A 27,904-nucleotide genomic window follows, 5' to 3' on the forward strand; every position below is an offset into this window, starting at 1 on the left:
TATGTTGTTAAAACCTATATGAGCTGCGGCATCTAAAGAAAATCTTTTGTCGCATTTGTAGAAACCCTTACCTGAGTAATGAGTGGCCATATCAACGATATCCCTCTCATAGGAATCAAGTTCACTTCTCAGGTGGGGGAAGGCAGAGCACATAACACTTTTATATATACTAAAAGCCTGGATAAACTCCCCGATAGATAGAGACCTAGTGAGCCTAGGGTCAGGTTTGTAATTTTTATCATCCCCATCAAACAGTTCATTAGTTCCAGACCCCACATAATACGGAATAAGTAAGGAGGCAAGGTTAATGTCCAAACCTTAAGTGATGTTCTTTCTCAGCTGGGGAGAAATAGTCTCCACACTTCGTGCTTCCTGGTTTTCGCTTCGAGCTGCAGCCGCCGGTAGAGTATTCCTATTGAAGGCTGCGTATGCGGACTCCAGGTTACAGGGGTTCCTTGAATATTTGACATCTTCACCTCGACGACTTCCGGTTGAAGTGAAAGTAAAAGAATCTGATACCTCGTCCTGTCGAGTAGTTGGTCGTTCCACTAATAGGGAGTTCGCCTTCCCGTTCAATGATGATACATTCTGTTGGAGAGACTGCACAGTTGAAGATAGTCTCAAGACCAAGTTTATTAAAGTGCTTCCTTCATTTAATGTTTAAGTGGAAGTCGAAACCACGTGTTCCTCTTGGTTACTAACTGATGCATTATGGGATCTTACCTTACCTCTGTATCTTTAACCCCCTTTGTAGAGGAACCATACGCTAGTATGTAGAACTTGTGATCCGCAATTTCTATGTACAGTGATGCCTCCACCAATATGTTGCAGTGCTCTATATTTACAGTGAAATCCTACCCACACACACTTATATTAAAAATCCTTTGTTTTATAATTAAAATGTTTCTGTGCCTATCATACGGTGGTTAAAAGTCAGTCACTATATAATATAAAATTCCTTTCTTTCTTTATATATATATTCACACATGTTACACATTTGTTTTCAGTTCCCCTAACCGTTTTGTATACGTAGCTAGATATGCTTTAAAAGTATAACTCATTTCTGTAAGATATCAATAACATTATTCCATAAAATCATTTGTTTTCCTATCACGGTAAGATGATAAAAGAATGAGTGCCTCTTCCTCATGATTTAAAAGATATATAGTAAAGTATTGTCTAAAAGTTATATTCGGTTCTTCTAAAAAGTCCTTTATATAATCCATATATTGCTTAAAATTCTGTTGGCTATATATAATTTAAGATAATTTCGCTATGTATATATGGTAAAATAGGTTCATTATGTTACACTCTGTAAATTGACTAGTATATATGAGTTTTGTGGCTAAGGTATTGTTTCTTCTGTTATGGTAGTGGTTAGCTTTTCCTTTTAAAGTCATTATCCTTATTATTATCAACCGCATACTATCTTATAACGGGCTATTTGTAGCTGGTATATCAAGCGTCTAGTTAGGCGTTCTACTTTTGCTACACTGGCTGGAGAGAGTTTTCTTGATGTTGCAACCGGTGTGATGTCCAGAACTATTTGCAATTTTTCATTGTCCAAAAGTTCATTAAATTTGATTCCAAGACTATCTAGTTCAACAACTGTTTCTAGTAGTATCTTATTCCTTACATTACGGAGTTGTTCACATTTTAATATGAAATGGGTCACAGTTTCGTCATCCTTTGAGCATAGAAGGCATTTCCGATGTACATTTTTATACGTTTGCTTTGTAGTATATAGGATCTAGTAAGCAGCTTAAGTTTAACTGGTAGTCTTGTCGTATCTATGGCTGAATGGCAGTTAATTTTGAACAGAGGATGAATTTTCCCTTTTTCCAGGTTTCCTGTTGTGAGATGGTCCAGTCCATTATATAGTGGTAGTAGTTGCACTATTGATTTACTCCAGTAGTTATGTACTGTTCTCTTGATGTTTGAGGTCCATAAGGATTTTTTTACGGGGTTATCCAGATACCATGTAGCCTCTTGTATATCGTACTTCCTGAGCATATGTTTTATAGCGACAAACCAACTAGAACTTTGGTTGTTTTTTAGGATAAGTTGTCGTCTAGCTAGTGATTTTTCTATGCTTTCTTCGGGCTGATTACAGATGTTGCTGAATAGTCCAAGTGCTCGGATATGTAGTTGGGCTTCTATTGGTAGTATTCCGGTTAAGATGTTAATAGTTATATCTGCTACGCAAGTTGGTAGTGAAAGTATTTGCTTAAGTTGCTTTTTTTGGAAGTTTTCGACTAGTGCTAATGAGCTTGCTGTTGGTAATACTAGCTCTAGACCATAGAGAAGTACTGGAGATACATATATTTTGTATAGATGCACCATTGTCTCTACATCTAATCCGTTATGACCATGAAATCCTCCTCCAAGGAGGCTATATGCGCATCTCCTTGCTTTTTTTATATTTTCCTCCACGTTAGCAGTCATGTTTTCTTTTAGTGACGTGGTTCTGATGATTCCTAAGTGTGTGGCACTCTTCACTGATAGCATTTCGTGGGGGCCCATAGTAAAGGTTGTTGTTACGGGGTCCTGTTTTTGCTTCCTGTTGGTTATACGTTGAGGACTACACTTTTGGTAGGTTGTAATTGGTAGCCTTCCATATATGCATAATCACATGCCATGTTTATAAGCAGTTGCGCTTGGTCTGGTTCTTCACTAATTAGTGCGATGTCATCTGCACATGCAGTACTATTTACACTTATGTTTCCTATTCTATATCCTGCCTCAGTTGTTTCGTACATGTTTAATAGCTGGTTGATGTATATTTTGTAGAGATTGGTGCTAAGTATACCTCCTTGTCGCACTCCCTGGTTAACGTTGAATGGCTGCGAGATGTTTCCTTCCCATTTAATAGCACTTTTAGCGTTTTCATGTAGATCTTTGATCAGTCCCCAGTGTCCATCATCAATTCCTGCCATAAAAACTCTTCTGAGCATATGACTATGAAATACAGTGTCAAATGCTGCTTTGGCATCTAAGAGTACCAGGTGGAAAGTTGTGTTGTTGTCGTTGGATTCTCTGTAACTTTCTTCTATTGGCAGCGCTGAGTTCATTGGTGATGATCCTGCAGTGAAACCTCTCTGTCTTTTATTTTGTGTTTCTAATACTTTGTTATTCGTACGCTCTTTGATGACGGTTTCAATTATTTTGCCTATGACTGGTAGCACTGTAATTCCTCTATAGTTGGTAGCTTGCTGTCTTTTTCCTTTATTTTTGAAAACTGGTGTTAGTAGTCCCATTTTTAATGATGCTGATACAATTCCGTGCTTAAAGATACATTCCACGAGTGTTACTAACGTTGTTTCTATGTCTGATCCTGCATGGATAATATGTTCGATGGTTATGCCCTGGAAATCCGCAGATTTACCTCTGTTTATTGATCTGATTGCATTTGTAATTTCATTGTGCGTTACGTTTCTGATGTTATTACGTTGCACGAGTCGGTTTATACTCTGAATATCATCTTCAACTTGGTTATGATATGTGCTATCTATGTCTGTCTGGTTATTAAATGTTGCTAGATTTCTAAAGTGTTCCTCAAATCCAGTGATGATATTTTCACTTTCTGTGTATTTGACTCCGTTAACCTCTAGCTCCGTGATTACAACATTTCCTTTCTTCCTGTTGTTACGTACGAGTTTATGGAACATTTTTGTATCCTTTACTCTTGTTTCGAGAATATTTTTCTTCTCCTTGTCTTTTATTTTAGCAATCTCTATTCTTATTGCCCGACGGACGTTCTTCTTAGTTTGATTTTTCTCCTGGAGCATTACGTTACTTTTGTTGTTGGGTCTCCCGTGATGTTTCCAAACATTATATTTTTGCCTTGCAATTTTCAACGCTTCTTGTATTTCGGCGTCCATACTTTTAATTTCGGCTTTGCGTTGAATTTTGCCTTTGATGATGATGTTAGGTTAGCTGTTTCCCTTAGAAGTTCACATAATTTGGTTGTGGCTTGCTCAATCGATGTTTCTTCCATATTTTCTCTTAACTGGAGGCTGTCTATATGCATGTTGATGTGAGCAGAATACCATTCTTTGTCTACTTTGTCCCAATTGACCCTTTTTGCAATTTTGCTGCTAGCTTGCGCATGACTGATATTTGCGCATTCGTAACTGAATTTGGTACTCATACGAATTGGGTGATGATCGGATGTGTTTTCTGTCACATTGTTGAGTACTTCTTTGTTGACAAATTCATTTTCTGGCAGGTTGTGCAGAAAATAGTCTATTTCTGATGCTTCCTGCCCAAGTGAGTTAACAAAGGTCCTTTCTCTATTGTCGTATTTCAGGTTGCATTCATTTATGAAATCACGGAGATAGAGGTTGCGTTTCGTGCCTGTTTGTATATTTAGATCTTCATTTAGATCGCCTCCTATGATGATTTTGTGCGTTTTATTATACTTTTGGTATAGTTCGTATAATTGATCGATAACTTCTTGGTATTCAGACATATGATTTTTACTCCCTTTTGCTGGCAGATAAACTGATGTTAATAATATGTTTTCATTTATTTCCACACACTGTATCCTTGGATCCTTGGATCGCGCACCACCAAATATGGTTGTAGCTTGGTCTTCATTTGCGGGAGGGTCTAAAACGCGGAAGTGGGGATAGGCGGAAGTGCAAAATTGATATATTATAAGTGATTTCTCTAGAACAACTAACGATAAATTAATAATTGAAACGGATTTTGAAAGCTTGTATGATAGTCTATACTTCAAAATAAAAAAAATAGTGATTTTGATATTCATCATTATCAAAAAGTTGACCGGAAGCCTTGTTAAGCGTGACTGTGTCAATCCAATTCCGAACCTTTAAACTTAAATTCACGAAAAAAACATTTAGCCCGGTCAAAATCTTAAACATGATTTCAAAAGACAATTAAATAACAAATAATATGATATAAAATAAATTAGAAATACATTAAGTATTAAGGGCAAAATCTTGACAGGAAGCCTCCCTTGAATATAAATGAAGAAGTCAAAATTTCAACTTTAAACTAAAATTCATGAAAAAATATAGAGCCCGGTCAAAATGCTGAACATGATTTGTAAAGACAATTTAATAACAAATAAAATGGTATAAAAAAAATTAGCACTACATTAGACAAAAAGGGCAAAATCTTGACTGGAGCCTCCCTTGTTTATAAATGATGAAGTCAAAATTTCAACTTTGAACTAAAATTCACGAAAAAATATAAAGCCCCGTCAAAATGTTGAACATGATTTGTAAAGAAATTTTAATAACTAATAATATGGTATAAAATAAATTAGGAATAAATTAAGTTAAAAGGGCAAAATCTTGACCGGAAGCTTCTCTTGTATATAAATGAAGAAGTCAAAATTTAAACTTTTAAAAAATACATAACCCGGTCAAAAACTATGATAGAATTTCTAAAGACAATTTAATTACAAATAATATGTTATAAAATTTATTAGCAATACATTAAGTTGAAGTTGCAAAATCTTGACCGGCAGCCTCCCTTGTATACCGGTACGTCTAAACACTGCTAACAAAGGACTCCTTAGTGCACTAATGACTTATAATATGCCACTAAGGACTAAAGGGGTGCTGTTACATCATGTACATGTAAAATAAAACATATTATGGTAGAGATTGATATTCAATGCACAAATTCCAAATTTTATAGAAAAAGAACCACAAATAAATGAGTAATTGAACAATGTTTAGACACATGCCGTTTTTTCTTTGATATTTTAATAACTAATAATAAATTAGGAATAAATAAGGGAATTATCATTTGAAAAAAAGAATTTAGTAGAGCATTTTGTACCATCAGATGTAATATTTCCGAAAAGAATTGTAAGTCCTGAAGAAGTAATTGAATACATTAAAAACGATAAACCACTTTTTCCATCTAAAAATATAAATATGGAGCCAGATCGAAATTAACAGGAAAATATTTAAATGGGCGGATGAGGTCAGTCTGAAACATAAAATTGTAAAAATTGGAATTTTTTCACTGAACTTGAATTGGTTGATTTTTGCAAAACCAACACTAATATTTATAAAACTATGTTTGTTGATACAGTCATGTCAAGAATGTTTGATAAATATATTGATTAATGGAAAAGCAGTGTTAATTCATCCTCTTCCAGACAGGGTAATGGGCGAAACAAGTTGAGAACGTATACTATTTTTAAGCAAGATAATGTTGTTGAAAACTACTGTAAACTGTTGATGCCTTTTAGTGAAAGAAGTGCCTTTGAAAAATTTATGGTAAAAAATAAATTAGGAATAAATTAAGTTAAAAGGGCAAAATCTTGACCGGAAGCTTCTCTTGTATATAAATGAAGAAGTCAAAATTTAAACTTTCCACTTAAATTCACCTAAAAATACATAACCCGGTCAAAATCTATGATAGAATTTCTAAAGACAATTTAATTACAAATAATATGTTATAAAATTTATTAGCAATACATTAAGTTGAAGTTGCAAAATCTTGACCGGCAGCCTCCCTTGTATACCGGTACGTCTAAACACTGCTAACAAAGGACTCCTTAGTGCACTAATGACTTATAATATGCCACTAAGGACTAAAAGGGGTGCTGTTACATGTAAAAAAAAACATATTATGGTAGAGATTGATATTCAATGCACAAATTCCAAATTTTATAGAAAAAGAACCACAAATAAATGAGTAATTGAACAATATTTAGACATGTGCCGTTTTTTCTTTTATATTGCCGAAAATCAGTGATCCGATTGACACGTGCCAAATTACATAACAACTGATTAAACAATCATAACCTTTTTTATTTTAAGTTATTAACAGTTGTATCGAAAAGACAAGTGCTAAATATGTATAATTAAATCCAAACCATGTAGTTCTAAAATCAGTCACAGGCTTATGCTACATGTATGCATACGAATAAAATCTCTGATTTTTTAACTGTATGTTGTAAAAAAAATAAAAGTTAAAAATCTCATAGCATATAAATTTGATAAAAAAAAATACTATCTAACAAAGTTAATCACATAGCTTCAAAATCAATAATGTTTAAATTAAATTCGATTTTGAAACAATAGTCAGTTCTTTGAATGCATATCTGTAAACAAAATCGTTTTATACTGGCAAAATTGGCTTCCGCTTAACCGGAGCCGGCAAAATAGCAAATAGCAACTGCCAAAAATAAAAGAGCTACCAGTAGATTTGCTTGCTTTGCGTTTTTATTACATACAAGTTTTGAGAACTATGAAATTGTACATAGACGTTCTGGTTTATAATTATGGAATTATCATTTGAAAAAAAAGAATTTAGTAGAGCATTTTGTACCATCAGATGTAATATTTCCGAAAAGAATTGTAAGTCCTGAAGAAGTAATTGAATACTTAAAAAACGATAAACCACTTTTTCCATCTAAAAATATAAATATGGAGCCAGATCGTATTAACAGGAAAATATTTATATGAGCGGATGACGTCAGTCTGAAACATAAAATTGTAAAAATTGGAATTTTTTCGCTGAACTTGAATTGGTTGATTTTTGCAAAACCAACACTAATATTTATAAAACTATGTTTGTTGATACAGTCATGTCAAGAATGTTTGATAAATATATTGATTAATGGAAAAGCAGTGTTAATTCATCCTCTTCCAGACAGGGTAATGGGCGAAACAAGTTGAGAACGTATACTATTTTTAAGCAAGATAATGTTGTTGAAAACTACTGTAAACTGTTGATGCCTTTTAGTGAAAGAAGTGCCTTTGAAAAATTTATGGTAAAAAATAAATTAGGAATAAATTAAGTTAAAAGGGCAAAATCTTGACCGGAAGCTTCTCTTGTATATAAATGAAGAAGTCAAAATTTAAACTTTCCACTTAAATTCACCTAAAAATACATAACCCGGTCAAAATCTATGATAGAATTTCTAAAGACAATTTAATTACAAATAATATGTTATAAAATTTATTAGCAATACATTAAGTTGAAGTTGCAAAATCTTGACCGGCAGCCTCCCTTGTATACCGGTACGTCTAAACACTGCTAACAAAGGACTCCTTATAATTAGTGCACTAATGACTTATGATATGCCACTAAGGACTAAAAGGGGTGCTGTTACATGTAAAAAAAAACATATTATGGTAGAGATTGATATTCAATGCACAAATTCCAAATTTTATAGAAAAAGAACCACAAATAAATGAGTAATTGAACAATATTTAGACATGTGCCGTTTTTTCTTTTATATTGCCGAAAATCAGTGATCCGATTGACACGTGCCAAATTACATAACAACTGATTAAACAATCATAACCTTTTTATTTTAAGTTATTAACAGTTGTATCGAAAAGACAAGTGCTAAATATGTATAATTAAATCCAAACCATGTAGTTCTAAAATCAGTCACAGGCTTATGCTACATGTATGCATACGAATAAATCTCTGATTTTTTAACTGTATGTTGTAAAAAAAATAAAAGTTAAAAATCTCATAGCATATAAATTTGATAAAAAAAAATACTATCTAACAAAGTTAATCACATAGCTTCAAAATCAATAATGTTTAAATTAAATTCGATTTTGAAACAATAGTCAGTTCTTTGAATGCATATCTGTAAACAAAATCGTTTTATACTGGCAAAATTGGCTTCCGCTTAACCGGAGCCGGCAAAATAGCAAATAGCAACTGCCAAAAATAAAAGAGCTACCAGTAGATTTGCTTGCTTTGCGTTTTTATTACATACAAGTTTTGAGAACTATGAAATTGTACATAGACGTTCTGGTTTATAATTATGGAATTATCATTTGAAAAAAAAGAATTTAGTAGAGCATTTTGTACCATCAGATGTAATATTTCCGAAAAGAATTGTAAGTCCTGAAGAAGTAATTGAATACTTAAAAAACGATAAACCACTTTTTCCATCTAAAAATATAAATATGGAGCCAGATCGTATTAACAGGAAAATATTTATATGAGCGGATGACGTCAGTCTGAAACATAAAATTGTAAAAATTGGAATTTTTTCGCTGAACTTGAATTGGTTGATTTTTGCAAAACCAACACTAATATTTATAAAACTATGTTTGTTGATACAGTCATGTCAAGAATGTTTGATAAATATATTGATTAATGGAAAAGCAGTGTTAATTCATCCTCTTCCAGACAGGGTAATGGGCGAAACAAGTTGAGAACGTATACTATTTTTAAGCAAGATAATGTTGTTGAAAACTACTGTAAACTGTTGATGCCTTTTAGTGAAAGAAGTGCCTTTGAAAAATTTAGATGTGGGGTGGATCCTATTAGGCTGGAAACTGGGAGGTATGAAAATTTGCCACTGGAAGAGAGATGTTGTTTTCATTGTTTTAATACTGTTGAAGATGAATATCATGTTTTTTTACATTGTCCTTTTTATAATGATCTAAGACAAATTCTTTTTCCTGAATCTCTTAAAATTGATAAACATTTTAATAGTTTTACAGAATGTCAGAAAATGGTATTTTTATTTTCGAATCAAGATATTATTAGATTATGTGCCAAAACCTGCAATTTTATTCTGAAAAGACGCCGAGAAGTTTTATATTGTAAATAATAAATAAATAAGTATGCTGTATATTTTTATCATTCATGTTTAGTATTTACTATTTATTAATGTATGATACATGTTGTTTTAGTTATTATCTTCTCTCATAAATCTGTACAGATTGGCTTATGTATAAAAAATGTATCTTTTATAATTGTATTGTGTAATTGTCTGCATAAGGTGAGACGTTAATGAAATATTGAGTTGAATTCTAATACTGTCGAATCTGACGCTGATCCTATAGGCAATCTAAACTCACAGGAATTTGTAAAACAAACACACTCTGATGAGATCACTAATCAGGTAAAATTGTATAATAAGGAGGTAATAGTTAATTAACAACCTGTCATAGAATACCCGGCATTTAATCCTGATAGCAGTCAACAAAGTTTGGCACGGTTTATTGATGACAATAATTTAATTACTTTGGTCCCACAAGAAGGTGCGTTTATTGTAAATTACAGGAAAGGAAAATATTGTGTAACTCTATTTCCGAAAGAATCATGTCAGTGTTAATCATCATCAACTTGTTTTCATATTTTGGCTGCAAAAATTAGTATAGGGTTAGAATCGAAACAAAAAAATAGAATCTTTCATTTAAGGGCATGATAAAAAAAACTGCAAGAAAAAATTGACAAAAAATCAGGAAGAAAACAACCGAGAGCAAATGATTACGGAATTGAATTCGAACCTGCGCCTGATTCACTATTCACTATGTATATTCCTTTTAATAAAGCAAATATTGATGACAACGCTTTCAACAAATAGTAGCACAGGATCAATTAAGCCGGCTTATATATCAACAGTATTTTCAACTCCTAAATCGAAAAAAAAGCTTGAACTTAGCGTAATCGAAGAAGACGTTGAGGATGAAATAAATATTCTAAACAGGGGGAGGGGGGGATCGATCAAAAGTAACAAATCACACACTGAGTGTAATAATAAAGGAGGAGGATTGTTTATGTTTAAATAGTCTACTTAAAAGATAAATTAGATATCAGAAATTATATCATTGAAATAAATTGATCTATGCTAAACAGAAATTACGCCGATTAGGATATTGAACACTACTGTATTGAAATTAAATTGAATAAAAAAAAAATAAGTCAATGCATTTTTGTGGTGTAAATTATCTCATATTTGAATAAAATACTCCGCAGGGCGCAGCTTGATACGACCGCAGAGGTCGAACCCTGAACAGTTGGGGCAAGTATGGACACAACATTCAAGCTTGATACAGCTCTGAATTTGGATTGTGATTAAATATTTGACACAGCATAGGTTTCTGACACAGAATGAATGTGGTCTAAGAACTTAAAAATTTTAAATTGGACATTCACCTATTATGGTCCAATATCCAAAATCTAAATGCATGGTTAGATTCAGCATATCAAAGAACCCCAAGAATTCAATTTTTGATGAAATCAAACAAAGTTTAATTTTGGACCCTTTTGACCTCAATGTGGACAAAGTTGATAATGGGGCCCAAAAATCAAAAATCTAAATACATGGTTAGATTCAGCATATCAAAGAACCCCATATATTCAATTTTTGTTGAAATCAAACAAAGTTTAATTTTGGACCCCGATTTGGACCAACTTGAAAACTGGGCCCATAATCAAAAATGTAAATACATGTTTAGATTCAGCATATCAAAGAACCCTAAGAATTCAATTTTTGTTAAAATCAAACTAAGTTTAATTTTGGACCCTTTGGACCTTAATGTAGACCAATTTGAAAACGGAACCAAAAATTAAGAATCTTAATACACGGTTAGATTCGGCATATCAAAGAACCCCAATAATTCAATTTTTGATGAAATCAAACAAAGTTAAATTTTGGACCCTTTGGACCTAAATGTGGACCAATTGAAAAACGGGGCCCAAAATCCAAAAACTTAATACACGGTAAGAATCAGCATATTAAAGAACTAAGCAATTTATACGAAGTATCTTCTTTTGCACAATACTGTGCAATTGAATATTTCTTGCTATTGCGCAATACTGTACAATTGACAATTTCTTGCTATTGCGCAATATTGTGCTATTGGATATTTCTTGCTATTGCACAATACTGTGCAATTGAAGATTTCTTGCTATTGCGCAATACTGTGCAATTGAAGATTTCTTGCTATTGTGCAATACTGTGCAATTGAAAATTTCTTGCTATTGCACAATACTTATTATATAATAATTTACACATCCTGTTTGGTGTGTATCTCCTACCATATCATTATTATTTGCTTTTAAATATAAAACAGAAATAACCAACTTAAAATGGAAAATTTTAAAAGAAAAAAAAAAGGAAAAAAAGAAAAAAAAGGAAAAAAAAAAATCCCCCCCCCCAAATTTTTTGAACCCCCTTATGATTCATCACCCCAAACTCAATCCCAGCCTTCCCTTTGTGGTATGGTACCTTGCAGTACAATTTCAGAGAGATCCATACACTTGAACACAAGTTATTGTCTGGAAACTAGAAAAATGCTTATTTTTGGCCCCTTATTCCTAAACGTTTAGGGCAATTACCCCCAAACTCAATTCTAGCCTTCCCTTTGTGATATGGAACCTTGTAGTACAATTTCAGAAAGATCCATACACTTACACACAAGTTATTGTCATGAAACTAGAAAAATGCTTGTTTTTTTCCCCTTTTTGGCCCCTAATTCCTACTATTTTGAGGCAATTACCCCCAAAATCAATCCCAGCATTCCCTGTGTGATATGGAACCTTGTGGTACAATGTCAGAGAGATCCATACACTAACACACAAGTTATGTCTGGAAGTTACAAAAATACTTATTTTTGGCCCCTAATTCCTTAACTGTTGGTACCATAACCCCCAAAATCAATCCCAACCTTCCTTTTGTGGTATTGAATCTTATGGTAAAATTTCATAGAGATCCATTCACTTAAACTAAAGTTAGAGTGCGAAAACCAATGTGTCTTCGGACGACGCCGGACGATGACGACAACGACAACGACGCCAACGTCATACCAATATACGACCGCAAAAATTTTTTGCGGTCATATAAAAATTTAAAAATTGGATGTTTTGAAATTTAAAAATATTTTTTTAGTTTTTACTATTTGATTCAATAATAAATTGTCTAATTGATCATAATACATTTCTTGACCTGGTTTTTTATTTTGTACACACATTTAGTATTATATTTAAAAGTTGCAGTCATTATTTTTCCATAAGAGGGAGGTTGCCAGTCAAGATTTTGACATTTTCTATTGAATTCATTTTAACTAAACTTATGCAAGATTATTTGTTATAAAATGGACTTTAGAAATTATGCAGAGATTATATACGGGTTCCCATGATTTTTGGAGAGTTTAGAGTTCAAAGTTGAAAATTTGACTTCTGCATATGTATACAAGGGGAGTCTGCCGGTCAAGATTTTGCCCTTTCTACTTAAAATATTACTAATTAACTTTTTTCCATATTATTTGTTAATAAACTGTCTTTAGACATCATATTAAAGATTTTGACCGGGTTATGTATTTTTTCGTGAATTTATGTTCATATTTTAAATTTTGACTTCTTCATTTATACACAAGAGAGGATTCCAGTCAAGATTTCGCCCTTTTAACTTAATGTATTCCTAATTTATTTTATACCATATTACTTATTACTAAATTGTCTTTAGAAATCACGTTCAACATTTTGACTGGGCTTTTTATTTTTTTGTGAATTTTAGTACAAAGTTGAAATTTTGACTTCTTCCTTTATATACAAGGGAGGCTTCCGGTCAAGATTTTGCCCTTTTTACCTAATGTATTTCTAATTTATTTTATTTCATATTATTTTTTATTATATTGTCTTTAGAAATCATGTTTAAGATTTTGACCGAGTTGTATGTTTTTTCGTGAATTTAAGTTTAAATTGGATTGACACAGTCACGCTTAACAAGGCTTCCTTCCGGTCAACTTTTTGGTAATAATGAATTTCAAAATCACTATTTTTTTATTTTGGAGTATATACTATCGTACAAGCTTTCAAAATCCGTTTCAATTTTTAATTTATCTTACGCAGTTCCAGAGAAATCACTTATAATGTATCAATTTTGCACTTCCGCGTTTTAGACCTTCCCTTCATCTGCTATATCGGAATTATTGTCCACTATTTCTGTTATATTGTCTTTATTAGTAGAATCTTTAGCACTAATCAGAATTCTCACTAAAGACAACCTCCTTGCGTTTTTAGGTACTTTTATTCCTAATCTACTAGCTTCATGACGAAGTTTCTGGGTCGTATTGCACTTGCCCTTTTGATCTGCGTCTGACTGGTCCCATAACGGAAAAGAAGCAATCACATAAACTAAGTTCATAATGAAGTAGTTATTTTACCGTACTTAGAAACAGGTACAAATATAAATATCCATGTTATGAACGCAACTTCAGTATGAAGAAGTTTCCAGAAGTCCACTAAACTACAGGCTCTCAAGAGCCTGTGTCACTCACCTGTATTTACTAATGCTTTGGAAATCATGTAAAATAAGGTTAAAATCATAATTAATAGTATTAGATATTAGATATTATAATGATATCTAAGATAATAACAAAAAACTGCAAATTTCTGTAAAATTACTAACTCAGGGGCAGCAACCCAAGAACGGGTTGTCGGATTCGACTGAAAATTTCAGGGCAGATAAATCTAAATCTGATGAACATTTTTGCCACCTGTCAGATTTGCTCTAAATGCTTTAGTTTCAGAGATATAAACCCAAAACTGCATTTTACCCCTATGTTCTATTTTTAACCAAGTCAGCCATGATGGTTGGAAGGCGGGGTCATCGGACAAATTTTTTAAACTAGATACCCTAATAATGATTATGGCAAAGTATGGTTAAATTTGTCTCAGTAGTTTCAGAGAAGAAGATTTTTGTAAAAGATTACAAAAAGTTACGAAAAATTGTTAAAAATTGACTATAAAGGGCAATAACTCCTAAAGGGGTCGACTGGCAATTTTGGTCATGGCGACTTATTTGTAGATCTTACTTTGCTGAACATTATTGCTGCTTACAGTTTATCTCTATCTATAATAATATTCAAGATAATAACCAATAAAATGCTCCGCTGGGGCGCAGCTTGATACGACCACAGAGGTCGAACCCTGAACAGTTGGGGCAAGTATGGACACAACATTCAAGCTTGATACAGCACTGAATTTGGATTGTAATTAAATATTTGACACAGCATAGGTTTCTGACACAGAATGAATGTGGTCTAAGAACTTAAAAAATTTCAATTTACCTATTCAAACCATATCATTATTATTTGTTTTTATATATAAATCAGAAATAACCAATTCAAAATGGAAAATTTTAAAGAAAAAAAAGGAAAAAAAAATCCCCCCCCAATTTTTTGAACCCCCTTATGATTCATCACCCCCAAACTCAATCCCAGCCTTCCCTTTGTGGTATGGTACCTTGCAGTACAATTTCAGAGAGATCCATACACTTGAACACAAGTTATTGTCTGGAAACTAGAAAAATGCTTGTTTTTTGGCCCCAAACTCCTAAACGTTTAGGGCAATAACCCCCAAACTCAAACCCAGCTTTCCCTTTGTGATATGGAACCTTGTAGTACAATTTCATAAAGATCAATACACTTACACACAAGTTATTGTCCTGAAACTAGAAAAATGCTTGTTTTTTTGCCCCTTTATAGCCCCTAATACCTAAAATTTTGATGCAATTACCCCCAAAATCAATCCCAGCTTTCCCTTTGTGGTATGGTACCTTGCAGTACAATTTCAGAGAGATCCATTCACTTGAACACAAGTTATTGTCTGGAAACTAGAATAAACAGCTGTGCCATGAGCACATGATACGCCTGTCGTCTTGTGTGTGAATTTTTATGCAATAAGCATAAATAGTTTCTGACATACGGCGTGACATGCGAAAAACCCCCCTTTTTTTTTACAAAAAACTCAATATATCTAAAAATAAAATTTTCAATCAAAACCAAAAAGTATACAGATCTTTAGATTAATATAACTAAGAAGTGTGTAAAATTTTAAGCAATAATCATAAATCGTTTTTGAGATACGGCGCGACATGTGAAAACCCCCCCTTTTAAAAAAAAATAAATAAATATCTCAAAAATAAAATTTTGAATCAAAACCAAAAAGTATACAGATCTTAAGATTAATATAACTAAGAAGTGTGTAAAATTTTAAGCAATAATCATAAATCGTTTTTGAGATACGGCGCGACATGTGAAAAACCCCTCCCCCTTTTTTTACAAAATACTCAATAACTCAAAAATAAAATTTTGAATCATCACCAAAAACTATACAGATCTTCAGGTTAATATAAGTAAGAAGTGTGTAAAGTTTTAAGCAATAATCATAAACTGTTTTTGAGATACGGTGCGACATGTGAAAAACCCCTCCCCCTTTTTTAACAAAATACTCAATATCTCTAAAATAAAATTTTGAATCATCACCAAAAAGTATACAGATCTTAAGATTAATATAACTAAGAAGTGTGTAAAGTTTTAAGCAATAATCATAAATTGTTTTTGAGATACTGCGCGACATGTGAAAAAAAACACACACCTGTTTTAGTTACTAAGTCCCGTAACTCAAAAAGTTTTAATCTTATTTTCACCAAAAAGTATACAGATCGTTTGACAATCATAAGAAACAACTATATTAAGTTTCATGAAATTTGGATAAGTCATTCTCAAGTTAGGGTGCGACATGTTTACGCCGGACAGACAAAAGGACGGACAGACGGACAGAAAGACGGACGGACGCCGGACATTTGTATACCATAATACGTCCCGTCAAAAATTTGACGGGCGTATAAAAACCAGGGAAGGTACAGACCAGTACAGACCATAGGTATTTATAATAGAATGTATAAACTCTAATTCAATTTTTTAAATTTCCATATAGACTTTCTGCAAGTCATAAAACACATCATCAAATTCATGATATGTCTTTAACTCAGAATTTTGCACCATCTTAAAATCCTGAGTGATCACATATATCCATCATGACTGGATAAAAATATGTACAAGAATATTTTGCAACTTTTAAAAGAACTAAAAGTGACCACTTGAATTTTGTCTAGAGTTGTTGTCTTCATTTGCTTTATCTATTCATTGCTATCAGCTGTTATTTTCATAGATATTTAATTAACTGCTGATCTTTTTTGTAGTGCACAGTTTGTACCTATCCATTATAGTTTTCGAGATAATTCAAAAATATAAAAAACATAATTCAAGAATAATAACTCTTTAAGGAGTCATTTGATAATTTAGGTCATATTGTTATATTTGTAGGGGTTGGTATTACTGATCATTTTTGCCAGTTATAACAGTTTCTACCTTCATGTATCTTTTATAATTTTCAGGATAATTGGCAAAAGCAGGCCAATTTGTTAATCAAAGAGCTAGATCCCTCTGAGGGATAAGATCAGTATTGTTTCCATTAATATTAGTATTCTTCCTCAAAAATAATAATAACTGCACATGTATATGCTATTTGATTCAATCTAAATATAGTTTTTGAACTTTAAAAACTTCCAATCTCCTTAATATGGTGCATATTCACAAATGGAGAATATAATTATTGAGTTTAAGTTTTTGCTCTTCATTTGCCTGAATCTTGGAAATTCGAATGCAATGATTTTAATAATTTTAATAATATTCCCTCTGAATGTTCTCATCAATCCCAATCACTTCTTTCTTTGGCTTTAGGGACCAAAAATGTTACAAGTCCCAGAACTCATCCAAAAAATGCAGAAATTTAAATGGATAAGCAGACTACCTGTATCAAAAAATTATGACACCAGCTTGGGGTCATAAACTTGTAATAAACTGCTTCCCTGAGTGCAGCTGGATACAATCGCAGATGTCCAACCCTGAATGGTTGGGGCAAAAATGGACTCAATATTCAAGCTTGATACAGGTCTGAATTTGGATTGTTATTAAATATTTGACATATTATAGGTTTCTGAATAATTGAAGTCAAAGAACTTGAAATTGGTTATATGAATTGAATTTATATTCAATTAAAGATGTCTTGCTGTTGTGCAATACACTGTGTTGTTGTGCAATACTTAGTAAATCTGTTCTCAGACTATAAACAAATAAAGTTCAATTAATTCTCAATGTCATATTAGAAATTTATGAAAATCAAAAAGGAGCTTACATCAATAGATATAAACAATCACCAAAGTTTCATGAGAATTGCTGACAGCATTGTTGAGTTATTGTCCGAAAACTGGAAAATCCCCCCTTTTCTAATGAATAAAACCCCATAACTCAGAAATGTAAAATGTAAAATTTATAAAATTCTAAAGGGAGCTTACATCAATAGATATAAACAATTCACCAAAGTTTCATAAGAACTGCTGAAAGCATTTTTGAGTTTTTGTCTGAAAACTGGAAAATCCCCCTTTTTTATGAATAAAACCCTGTAACTCGGAAACATAAAATCTAAAATTTATAAAAATCGAAAGGGAGCTTATGTCAATAGATATAAACAATTCACCACAATTTCTTGCAAGTTGGTGAAAGCATTCTCGAGTTTTTGTCCGAAAACTGGAAAATCCCCCTTTTTTTAATGAATAAAACCCCATAACTTGGAAACATAAAATCTAAAATTTATAAAAAACGAAAGGGAGCTCAGGTCAATAGATATAAACAATTCACCAAAGTTTTATGCAAATTTGTTAAAGCGTTTTTGAGTTAATGTCCGACATGTTGACGACGGACGGACAGACGGACAACGGTATACCATAATACGTCCCGTAAATGGGCGTATAAAAATGACAAGTAAAATTACATACATTTTTTTTTTTTTACTTGTTACAAATTTAAGTGAGGAAATTGATCAGAAATACATACCTCTTTAAAAAATTGTTTAGTAAATGGCGAAAATAAAGAGCCGGCAAAATCACTGATAAAAACTACAATTTTTATGCGATGCATAATATAATAGAAAATACAACTAAGAGAGGAAAATGAAGCGAAATTGAATTCGGACATCTATTTTGTCACTTTCTTGATTTACCATCATAATCAGCTAAATAACATGTTATAAAAGCCAAGCCAAATTTGCTAATAAATCTTGTTCCTTTATATTAAGCATAAAATGGTTCCTGTAAGATTCTAGGAAAGAAGATTTTTTTAGCTACCAGTGTAGGGCATAAGATAACTTCGTTATTGTAATAAGATCTTTGAATATTGTTTTCATCAGTCCTAACATTGATTTTGTAATCAATAAGTAATAAATTAAAACATAAATAGATATGTATTGCTTTACAGTTTTCCTAAGACTGTCTTTACACTAAATCCCTACAATGTGTTCTATAAGTTATCTTGGTGTAATAAAGGGTGTACAGAATTTTACACCGGTGTTGATAATTCATACACCCTGAGGTGCACCAAGATAACGGATTTATTTCTTATGAAGCATATCTTTACTCATATTGATAACGGGGTATAAAATTTAAAAAATTGTATGAAGAACACATTTTTCAACGCCAATGTTGTTGTTCATTGTCAAATACTACCTCTTTTATTTCATTTTGAGGATTTTGGGAAAACAAATATTATTTCTGGAATAAGAAAACATCATTTTGAAAAAAAAAATTTTTTTTGTAATTTTTGCATTTTTTTAATTTTTTTAAAGTTTCTAAAAAAAAAATATTTTTCTAATCTTTATTCCCCAGTGAACTGTGGTTGGGTGTTTTTTACACCAGAGTAATTAACCAATCAGATTGCAAGATTCTTGCTTCACAAGAAATAATGATTGATATTTTGTCTTGGATACATGTTTTTTTAATTAGTTGTTATAGGCTTGGAAATAGCTTTTGGTAATTGTGAGTACTTTCAGATCTGTATTTTCTGTCTTTAGTGTTAATGTTAGTTGTGTTTTGTGTTTTGTATTGATCTCATGAGTCAAGCCCTTTTCAACTAATTTTAATAGTTTGTTCTTATGTTGTGCTGTTACACCATTGTCCCGGGTAAGGGGAGGGCTGGGCTCTGACAAACATGTTTAAACCGGCCACATTCTGTATGTGCCTGTTTCAGGAGCCTGTAATTCACTGGTTGTTGCTGTACATCATATTTGTTGTTTGTTTGTTGTTTTGTATATAAATCAGGGCATTGCTTTATTTGTTTGAATTGTTTTAGATTTTGTTATTTCATGACCTTTTATAGCATGTATGTATGTATGTACTGGTAGATTCCTCCGTTATTTGGAGAACCCCTCAAGAGCTGCGAGGGTACAGTGGAATCCGTGTACACTCCCTATCGGGATTAATGGAGATGTGTCACTAAAGCAACAACAATATTTACCCTAACACAAAGTGAGTGCTAGGACACCCGGAAGTCTGTTATTATGGTGGAGGAAGCTGAAGTTCTCGAAGAGAACCTACAGGGCACTCGGCAGGAACAAACAAACCGTAGAGATATCAGAAAATTGATCTCCAGGTCAAAGTAGGGGGCAACTTTGCCCAACCGAGGCCCCAAAAGTACCCATTCTAGTTAAAACTCCGGTCTGGGTACCAGAGAAGTGTGTGGGAGGGTGAAAATTAATTAGCTTGCTATGCGGTATGGGTTTTGCTCATTGTTGGAAGTTGTAGTTTCTTACATCTACGTCATTTGGCCTCTGGCGGATAGTTGTCTCACTAGCTCATACCACATCTCCTTATTTATATATACAGCTACATTTTTCAAATAAAATGTTGGGAATTATAAATATGAACTAGGTACCCTTTATATGTTGATTGACAGATGGACAGTTGGGGAGAAGGACAGAGTGGAGTGGTTACTAGACCTGGTCTTTGCTATGGAAGCACAATAATAACTTACCTTTTGAATGGTAGGTACATTTGAAATATGAGCAAGTTTTCCAAATGTGTCTCTAACTTGATCCATATCCAACCCATGTTTTTTTGGTGAGGTAGTAAAATGTTCATGATTTCTAAAATGACAAAAAAATGTTCTCCCTATTCTATATGATGAGAAAAATGTTTATAAATCTTCCAGTTACTGTTATTCAAAAATTCATCAATGCTTCATTTTGAAACATTGAAATTAGTCTCCTTTTCAAGAATGCATTTATAAAAAAAGTAAAATAACAAAAATACCGAACTCCAAGGAAAATTCAAATCGGAAAGTCCCTTATCAAATGGCAAAATCAAAAGCTCAATCACATCAAATGAATGGAAAACAACTGTCATATTTCTGACTTGGTACAGGCATTTCCTTATGTAGAAAATAGTGGATTAAACCTGGTTTTATAGCTACCTAAACCTCTCACTTGTATAACAGTCGCATAAAATTACATTATATTGACAACAATGTGTGAACAAAACAAACAGACATAATAAGTAAAAATGTCAAAAATAGGGGTACAGCAGTCAACATTGTGTTATAATCTTAATCACTATAAAAACAAACAAATATGTCAACAAAGAAAAACAAAATGGCATATAGACATGGCACATAAGCAAAATTGAAAGACAAGAATACAAAAAATGACCACAGCACAATAACACATTAGCGGGATGCATAAGTACCTAGCCACGCCAAAAGGATATTACCAAAAATTTGTAAGGGGTTCCGCGGAACCCTGTGTCTTGCCTACGATTGCAGCTGTCAGTGTAAAAGTGTAATGGGAGTCCATTTATCAGTAAAATACAGAATGTTAAAAAAGATTCAAACTTTCTCTTTAGATGCTTTTTCTTGGTCTTGAAGATTAGCTTCTGTCCAAGTTTCATAACAATCCACGATGGTTAACAAACTTATCATGTCAAAAAAATTTAATCCCAGACTGTCAGTAAATGTTAAATGTAAAAAAAGTCCATCTATCAGTGTGCTTCAGACATTATCTCTTAATCATAAAAAAGTTTCATAAAATTCTTTGAAGGTTTGACAAAGTATTTGATGTGTAACAAACTTTAACCACATCCTGTATCTATTTGTTAAATGTTAAAAAACTAAGTCCATTTATCAGTAAAATATGGAAAAATGAAAATAGAAATTTTCAAAATTTTAGTCATAAACAAGCTTCTGTCCAAATTTCATCTAATTCCATGTAGGTTTGACAAAGTTATTGATGTCCAAATAAATGTGGATAGTGTCCACATGTGGACACAGATGATGCCCCCACTTGCATATCATATAGTTATAAAGGGACATAACTGAAGAACAGTAAAAGTGACGCTACCCAAATTTGAACTTGATCTGAGTTTAGTGGTAATAAGCATTGTGTGTAAGTCTCATAACATTTGGTTGAGGCTAACTTAAGTAGAGAACAGAAACTAAAAATTCAGCAATTTTTCTATTTGTAAACACGCATAACTCTAGAACGGTTGGATATAAGTTTTATAACATTTGGTTGAGACAAACTAAAAAATTCAGCAATTTTTATGTTTATAAAGGGACATAACTCTAGAATGGTAAAAGTGTCGCCACCAAATTTCGTACTTAATCTGTATTATGTAGTAATAAGCATTGTGTATAAGTTTCATAACATTTGGTTGAGGCAAACTAAAGTTAGAAAACGGAACAAAAAATTTGTACTTGATCTTAGTTTTGTGGTAATGAATATTGTGTATAGGTTTCATAATGTTTTGTTGGGGCAACATTAAGTTACAGAATGGAAACTAAAAATTTTGCAATCTTTCAATTTATAAAGGGGCATAACTCAATAATGGTTAAAGTGACACTACCCAAATTCAACTTGATCTGTGTTTTATCAGTGGAAGTCAAAATTGAACATTGCATTGTATAAAGCATTGATAGTAGTTGATTCAACTATAATCATGGACAAAGGAAGATAACTCCAATTTTAAAAATTACTTGATATTTAGAAGAATATAAACATTTTGCAATTTTTCCATTTATAAAGGGGCATAACTCTAGAACGGTTGAAGTGGCGCCACCAAAATTCAAACTTGATCTGTGTTTTGTGGTAATAAGCATTGTGTATAAGTTTCATAACATTTGGTTGAGGCAAACTTAAGTTAGAGAACGGAAACTAACAATTTTGCCATTTATAAAGGGTCATAACTCTAGAACGGTTAAAGTGACGCCACCAAAATTCAAACTTGATCTGTGTTTTGTGGTAATAAGCATTGTGTATAAGTTTCATAACATTTGGTTGAGGCAAACTCAAGTTAGAGAACGGAAACCAATTTTGGGACGTACTGACGTAAGTACAGACGGACAAGGGTAAAACTTAATGCCCCCACCACTACGGCGGGGCATAAAAAACTTTTAACCACAGACTGAACCTAAATGTTGATACCGACGCTGCTGCCGCCGCCGACAGAAATAAATTTCGCAGGCTCGACAAAAATGGACTAAACAATAAAGGTTAATAATTTACAAAGACAAATAAAAGGACACTATAACACGTGATTAAGATGATAAACAACATCAGTACCTAGAATCTATACTTCAAGACCATCATGTATTTTTTTGAAGTTGATACGGAATATCTATCTATTATTTTTTTTTAGAAAAAGAACGAGATGTTCTTTGACACATAACCCTGGTACATCAACTTTCTGCTCAGACACTTGTGACGTTTTATAAAGTCTGAGTAGCAGCTGCAAGCTCTTGAATACTGAATGAATTGGGAAATGTTTATCTTATATGCAAGGAATATTCTCTTCCAACTTTTGTATTTCCAGCAGGACAGTTAAAGAAAGTCATACCATACTTCAAATTTTGAAGAAAAAAAATGGAATACATTTTATATAGTATAACTTGAATGGCTTAGTTTTACTATAAATAAAATGCTTCACTGGGCGCAGCTTGATACGACCGCAGAGGTGGAACCCTGAACAGTTGGGGCAAGTATGGACACAACATTCAAGCTTGATACAGCTCTGAATTTGGATTGTGATTAAATATTTGACACAGCATAGGTTTCTGACACAGAAAGAATGTGGTCTAAGAACTTGAATTTTTTTAATTTACCTATTATGGTCCAATGTCCAAAATCAAAATACATGGTTAGATTCAGCATATCAAAGAACCCCATATATTCAATTTTTGTTGAAATCAAAAAAAGTTTAATTTTGGACCCCAACTTGGACCAACTTGAAAACTGGGCCCATAATCAAAAATCTAAACACATGTTTAGATTCAGCATATCAAAGAACCCCAAGAACTCAATTTTTGTTAAAATCAAACTAAGTTTAATTTTGGACCCTTTGGACCTTAATGTGAACCAATTTAAAAAACAGGACCCAAAATAAAAAATCTAAATACACGGTTAGATTTGGCATATCAGACAATAATTCAATTTTTGATGAAATCAAAAAAAGTTTAATTTTGCACCCTTTTGACCTCAATATGAACCAATTTGATAGCGGGGTCCACAAATAAAAAATCTAAATACATGGTTAGATTCAGCATATCAAAGAACCCCATATATTCAATTTTTGTTGAAATCAAACAAAGTTTAATTTTGGACCCCAATTTGGACCAACTTGAAAACTGGACCAAAAATCAAAAATCTAAATACATGTTTAGATTCAGCATATCAAAGAACCCCATATATTCAATTTTTGTTAAAATCAAACAAAGTTTAATTTTGGACCCTTTGGACCTTAATGTAGACCAATTTGAAAACTGGACCCAAAATTAAAAATCTAAATACACGGTTAGATTCGGCATAACAAATAAATAAATGTGGTCAAAGATTTTACAAATCTAATGCGCCATACTGTGCAATTAAAGATTACTTCTTGAAATTTTTCAATATTTGAAATTTGAAAAAAAGATAATATTTGAAGAATAATTCTTTTTAATTTCTGAAATCTGAAATGAGAAAAAATTGACCCCCCCTCCCCACAATTTCGTTTTACCCCCCCCCCCCCCCCTTTTTCCCCCAAAAAAATTCTTTCCCTCAAGATATGGTCATAATCTCAATTCAAATTTCCAATGGAGTTTGCAACCATAAGTACCCATTTAAATTTACCATAGTGCTAACTTAATCTATTTTATAATAGAATTTAAAATATAGTGTCAAATCTTTCATATGGATTTTTTTGTAAAAAAAAAAGATGCAACATTTGCAGATATTTTAACTGGTCTTCCTTTATGAATATGCAATTCTTTAAACATAATTTAAAAGCAGTGTAAGGGAAGTAACCAAAACGTTGTATTTGGATTACCTCCCTTACACTGTTTTAAATTATCTTAATTGTTCATGAACCATTACTTTATACATAATTTAAAAGCAGTGTAAGGGAGATAATTTAAATGATGTATTTGATTTATCTCCCTTACACTGCTTTAAATTATGTTTTGTACTAAAGTATTTGTCCATTAACCAGGACAACCTTGTTTTTCCCCCTTTTTTGCCCCTAATTCCTAAACGGTTTGAGCCATAACCCCCAAAGCAAATCCTAACCATCCCTTTGTGGGATGGAAACTTGTAGTATAATTTCAGAGAGATCCATACACCGTTCTACAGTTATTGTCTGGAAACTAGAAAATGCTTATTTTTGGCCCCTAATTCCTTAACTGTTGGTACCATAACCCCCAAAATCAATCCCCACCTTCCTTTTGTGGTATTGAACCTTATGGTAAAATTTGAAAGAGATCCATTCACTTAAACTAAAGTTAGAGTGCGAAAACCAATGTGTCTTCGGAAGACGACGACGACGCTGCAGGACGACGACGACGACGACGACGCCAACGTCGAAGTCATACCAATATACGACCACAAAAATTTTTTTGCGGTCGTATAAAAATGTGTACATGGATTTCTTTTAAAAGAAAATCCTTTATCTTATTTAAATCTTCAAAAATGTACTGCTATAAAATTATTGTCTCCCTGTGCTCTAATTCTGTGTGCAGTAACCTTAACCATAAGACCGCTCGTAAGTATTTCAGCAAGAAAGATGTGGAAGTTAGATAGCGTTAATTAATTCTGAAAGAAAAATTTTAATACACCAAATCATTTAACAACTGTTACGACAAAGTTTAATTAACAAATAGAAACAAATGGAAAATTCGGCCGGGTTAGCTAAAAACAATGCAAAGGGTTCCAAAGAACTCTGTGTGTCGCCTTCAATTGCTGCTGTCAGCATAAGTGTGTTTAGTTGACTGCCAAAAAATAAGTCCATTTATCAGTAGGACATGAAAATAAAATTACTTGTCATGGTTAAACTATATAACAAATATAATGAAAAAAGTGCTGAAAACTGATTTCTTGCATGAATTTTCTAAGTCCAAGGACCATAACTCTGCACAAAATCATCGGATCAGAACATAAACTGTTATCACAGAGAGATGTCTCGCCTTTTTGTAATTTTGATTATGCAAATAATGAAATTAAAAACATAAGTTTTGCAAATATTCATAGTCAAGGAACCATGACTGAGGTACATGGCTAAACAATCTCCATGTAAATGAGATGTGCCAATCCTAATAAAACTGCATACCAAATACAATTGACTAATTATAAGTTGTTATCTTTAAACAAACCTAAACACAAACATTAACTTGTAAACTATGTAAAAGTTTCAAAGTCAATGAACTATGAAGAGCGGGTGGGGCTATATAATCTCCATGGAAACGATACTTGCAAATGCCAATAAATTTGCATACCAAATATCATTGACCTAACATTAGCAGTTCATCTTAAACTGATCTAATCACAAACTAATACATGTAAACTAAGCAAAAGTTTCAAAGTCGATAGCCCATGACTGAGGGGATGGGGCCAAATATTCTTCATGGAAATGAGATGTGCTAATGCTTATACAACTGAATACCAATTTACATTGGCCCACCACTAATGGTTCCCCTTGAACTGACCTAATCACAAACAAATACATGTTAACTAAGCAAAATTTTCAAAGTCAATAGACCATGACTAAGAGGACGGAGCCAAATAATCTCCATGGAAATGAGATATGCCAATGCTTGTACAACTGTATACCAAATATCATTGACCTACCACTAATGGTTCCTCATAAACTGACCTAATCACAAACTAATACATGTAAAATTAAAAACCAATTGTTCTCTCTGAACAATTGAAGGTCTTTCCACCCAGAAAGATCTATTTTGATATGAAAAATATTAAAATTTGGTTTAAAATGTCATTTCCAGCGTCAAATGATAGCTTATTGTACGCTGATTCCAAAGATATATGGTTTCTATACATTTTTTTTTTAAATAAGAGAGATAATTTGTCACTTCCAGTTTGAAAAATGTTACTTCCGGTATAATTTGAATGTTATGGTGACACTGATTCCAAAAATATATGGTTCTATATACTTTTATATTAAATAAGTAGAAAAAATAGCTACTTCCGGTTTACACAAGGTCACTTCCGGTTGGATTTTTCAAGGTCAAATGGCTTGCAACCTAATGCAAAAAGTCCCATGGCTTTATCATGTATACATATGAGGTAAAAGCAAAGGTCAAAATCTAGAACGTCAAATTTACCTATGACCTTGAGCTCAATTTCAAGGTCATAAACCAAGGACCTAAAATCAAAAGACCCTGGGTCTTAGTTATATATGGTTAATGAGTTATATCACCATACGCATATTTTTAAATACAAAAGGGGAGAAAACTCTAATTTAATGTTAGCGCACCCTTCAAACCAAAATGTATGTTTTACGACATGTCGCAACTAACAATTTAGTAATAATATGTTGTCGATAACTTATACTGTTTATGAAAAGAAGTGAAATTAAGCCAAAATCAAAATTTAGAATATGACCTTATTCGACCTTGACCAAATTTTCTTTTTTTTGGACCAAGGACCTCAAATCAATAGACCCTAGGTCTCTATCACTTATGGTTTACCAGTTAGAAACGATATCACTTATATCAAATGCATAAGGGGAAATAACTCTCATATGGAGTCTCCGGAACGCTTCGGTGAAAACCAAACTAAACATCCTGAAGATATAGCGAGCAATTTGGTAAAATAAATTTGTCGTAATCTTTTACGGTTGCGAAGGAGTAGTGGCCACAAGAAAAACAGTGTTTGGGGAGATAACTCTTACAACGTAAAGTATTCTGTTAAGCGGTTGTCAGTTTCAAAAGCGTATAAACTAAAAAAAATTAAAAACCAATTGTTCAGAGAACAATTGAAGGTCTTTCCACCCAGAAAGATCTATTTTGATATAAAAATATTAAAATTCGGTTTAAAATGTCATTTCCAGCGTCAAATGATAGCTTATTGTACGCTGATTCCAATAATATATGGTTTCTATACATTTTGTTTTTAAATAAGGGAGATAATTTGTTACTTCCGGTTTGAAAAATGTTACTTTCGGTATAATTTGAATGTTTACTTGATACTGATTCCAAAAATATATGGTTCTATA

General features: G+C 32.6%; 1 protein-coding gene across 5 annotated transcripts in view; it reads right to left on the bottom strand.

The window, feature by feature from the left end:
• LOC127709697 (probable E3 ubiquitin-protein ligase HERC4) overlaps positions 1 to 27,904 on the bottom strand; it is a 428,281-nt gene that overhangs the window by 234,345 nt on the left and 166,032 nt on the right. For all 5 annotated transcript variants that reach the window (XM_052215333.1, XM_052215334.1, XM_052215335.1 and 2 more), the window contains one exon: positions 20,403 to 20,514. In XM_052215333.1, coding sequence (XP_052071293.1) covers positions 20,403 to 20,514 — 112 coding nt within the window. The remainder of the gene's footprint in view (positions 1 to 20,402; positions 20,515 to 27,904) is intronic.

The sequence above is a fragment of the Mytilus californianus genome, unplaced genomic scaffold (genome assembly GCF_021869535.1).
Source record: "Mytilus californianus isolate M0D057914Y unplaced genomic scaffold, xbMytCali1.0.p SCAF_7, whole genome shotgun sequence".
NCBI classification, from domain to species: domain Eukaryota; kingdom Metazoa; phylum Mollusca; class Bivalvia; order Mytilida; family Mytilidae; genus Mytilus; species Mytilus californianus.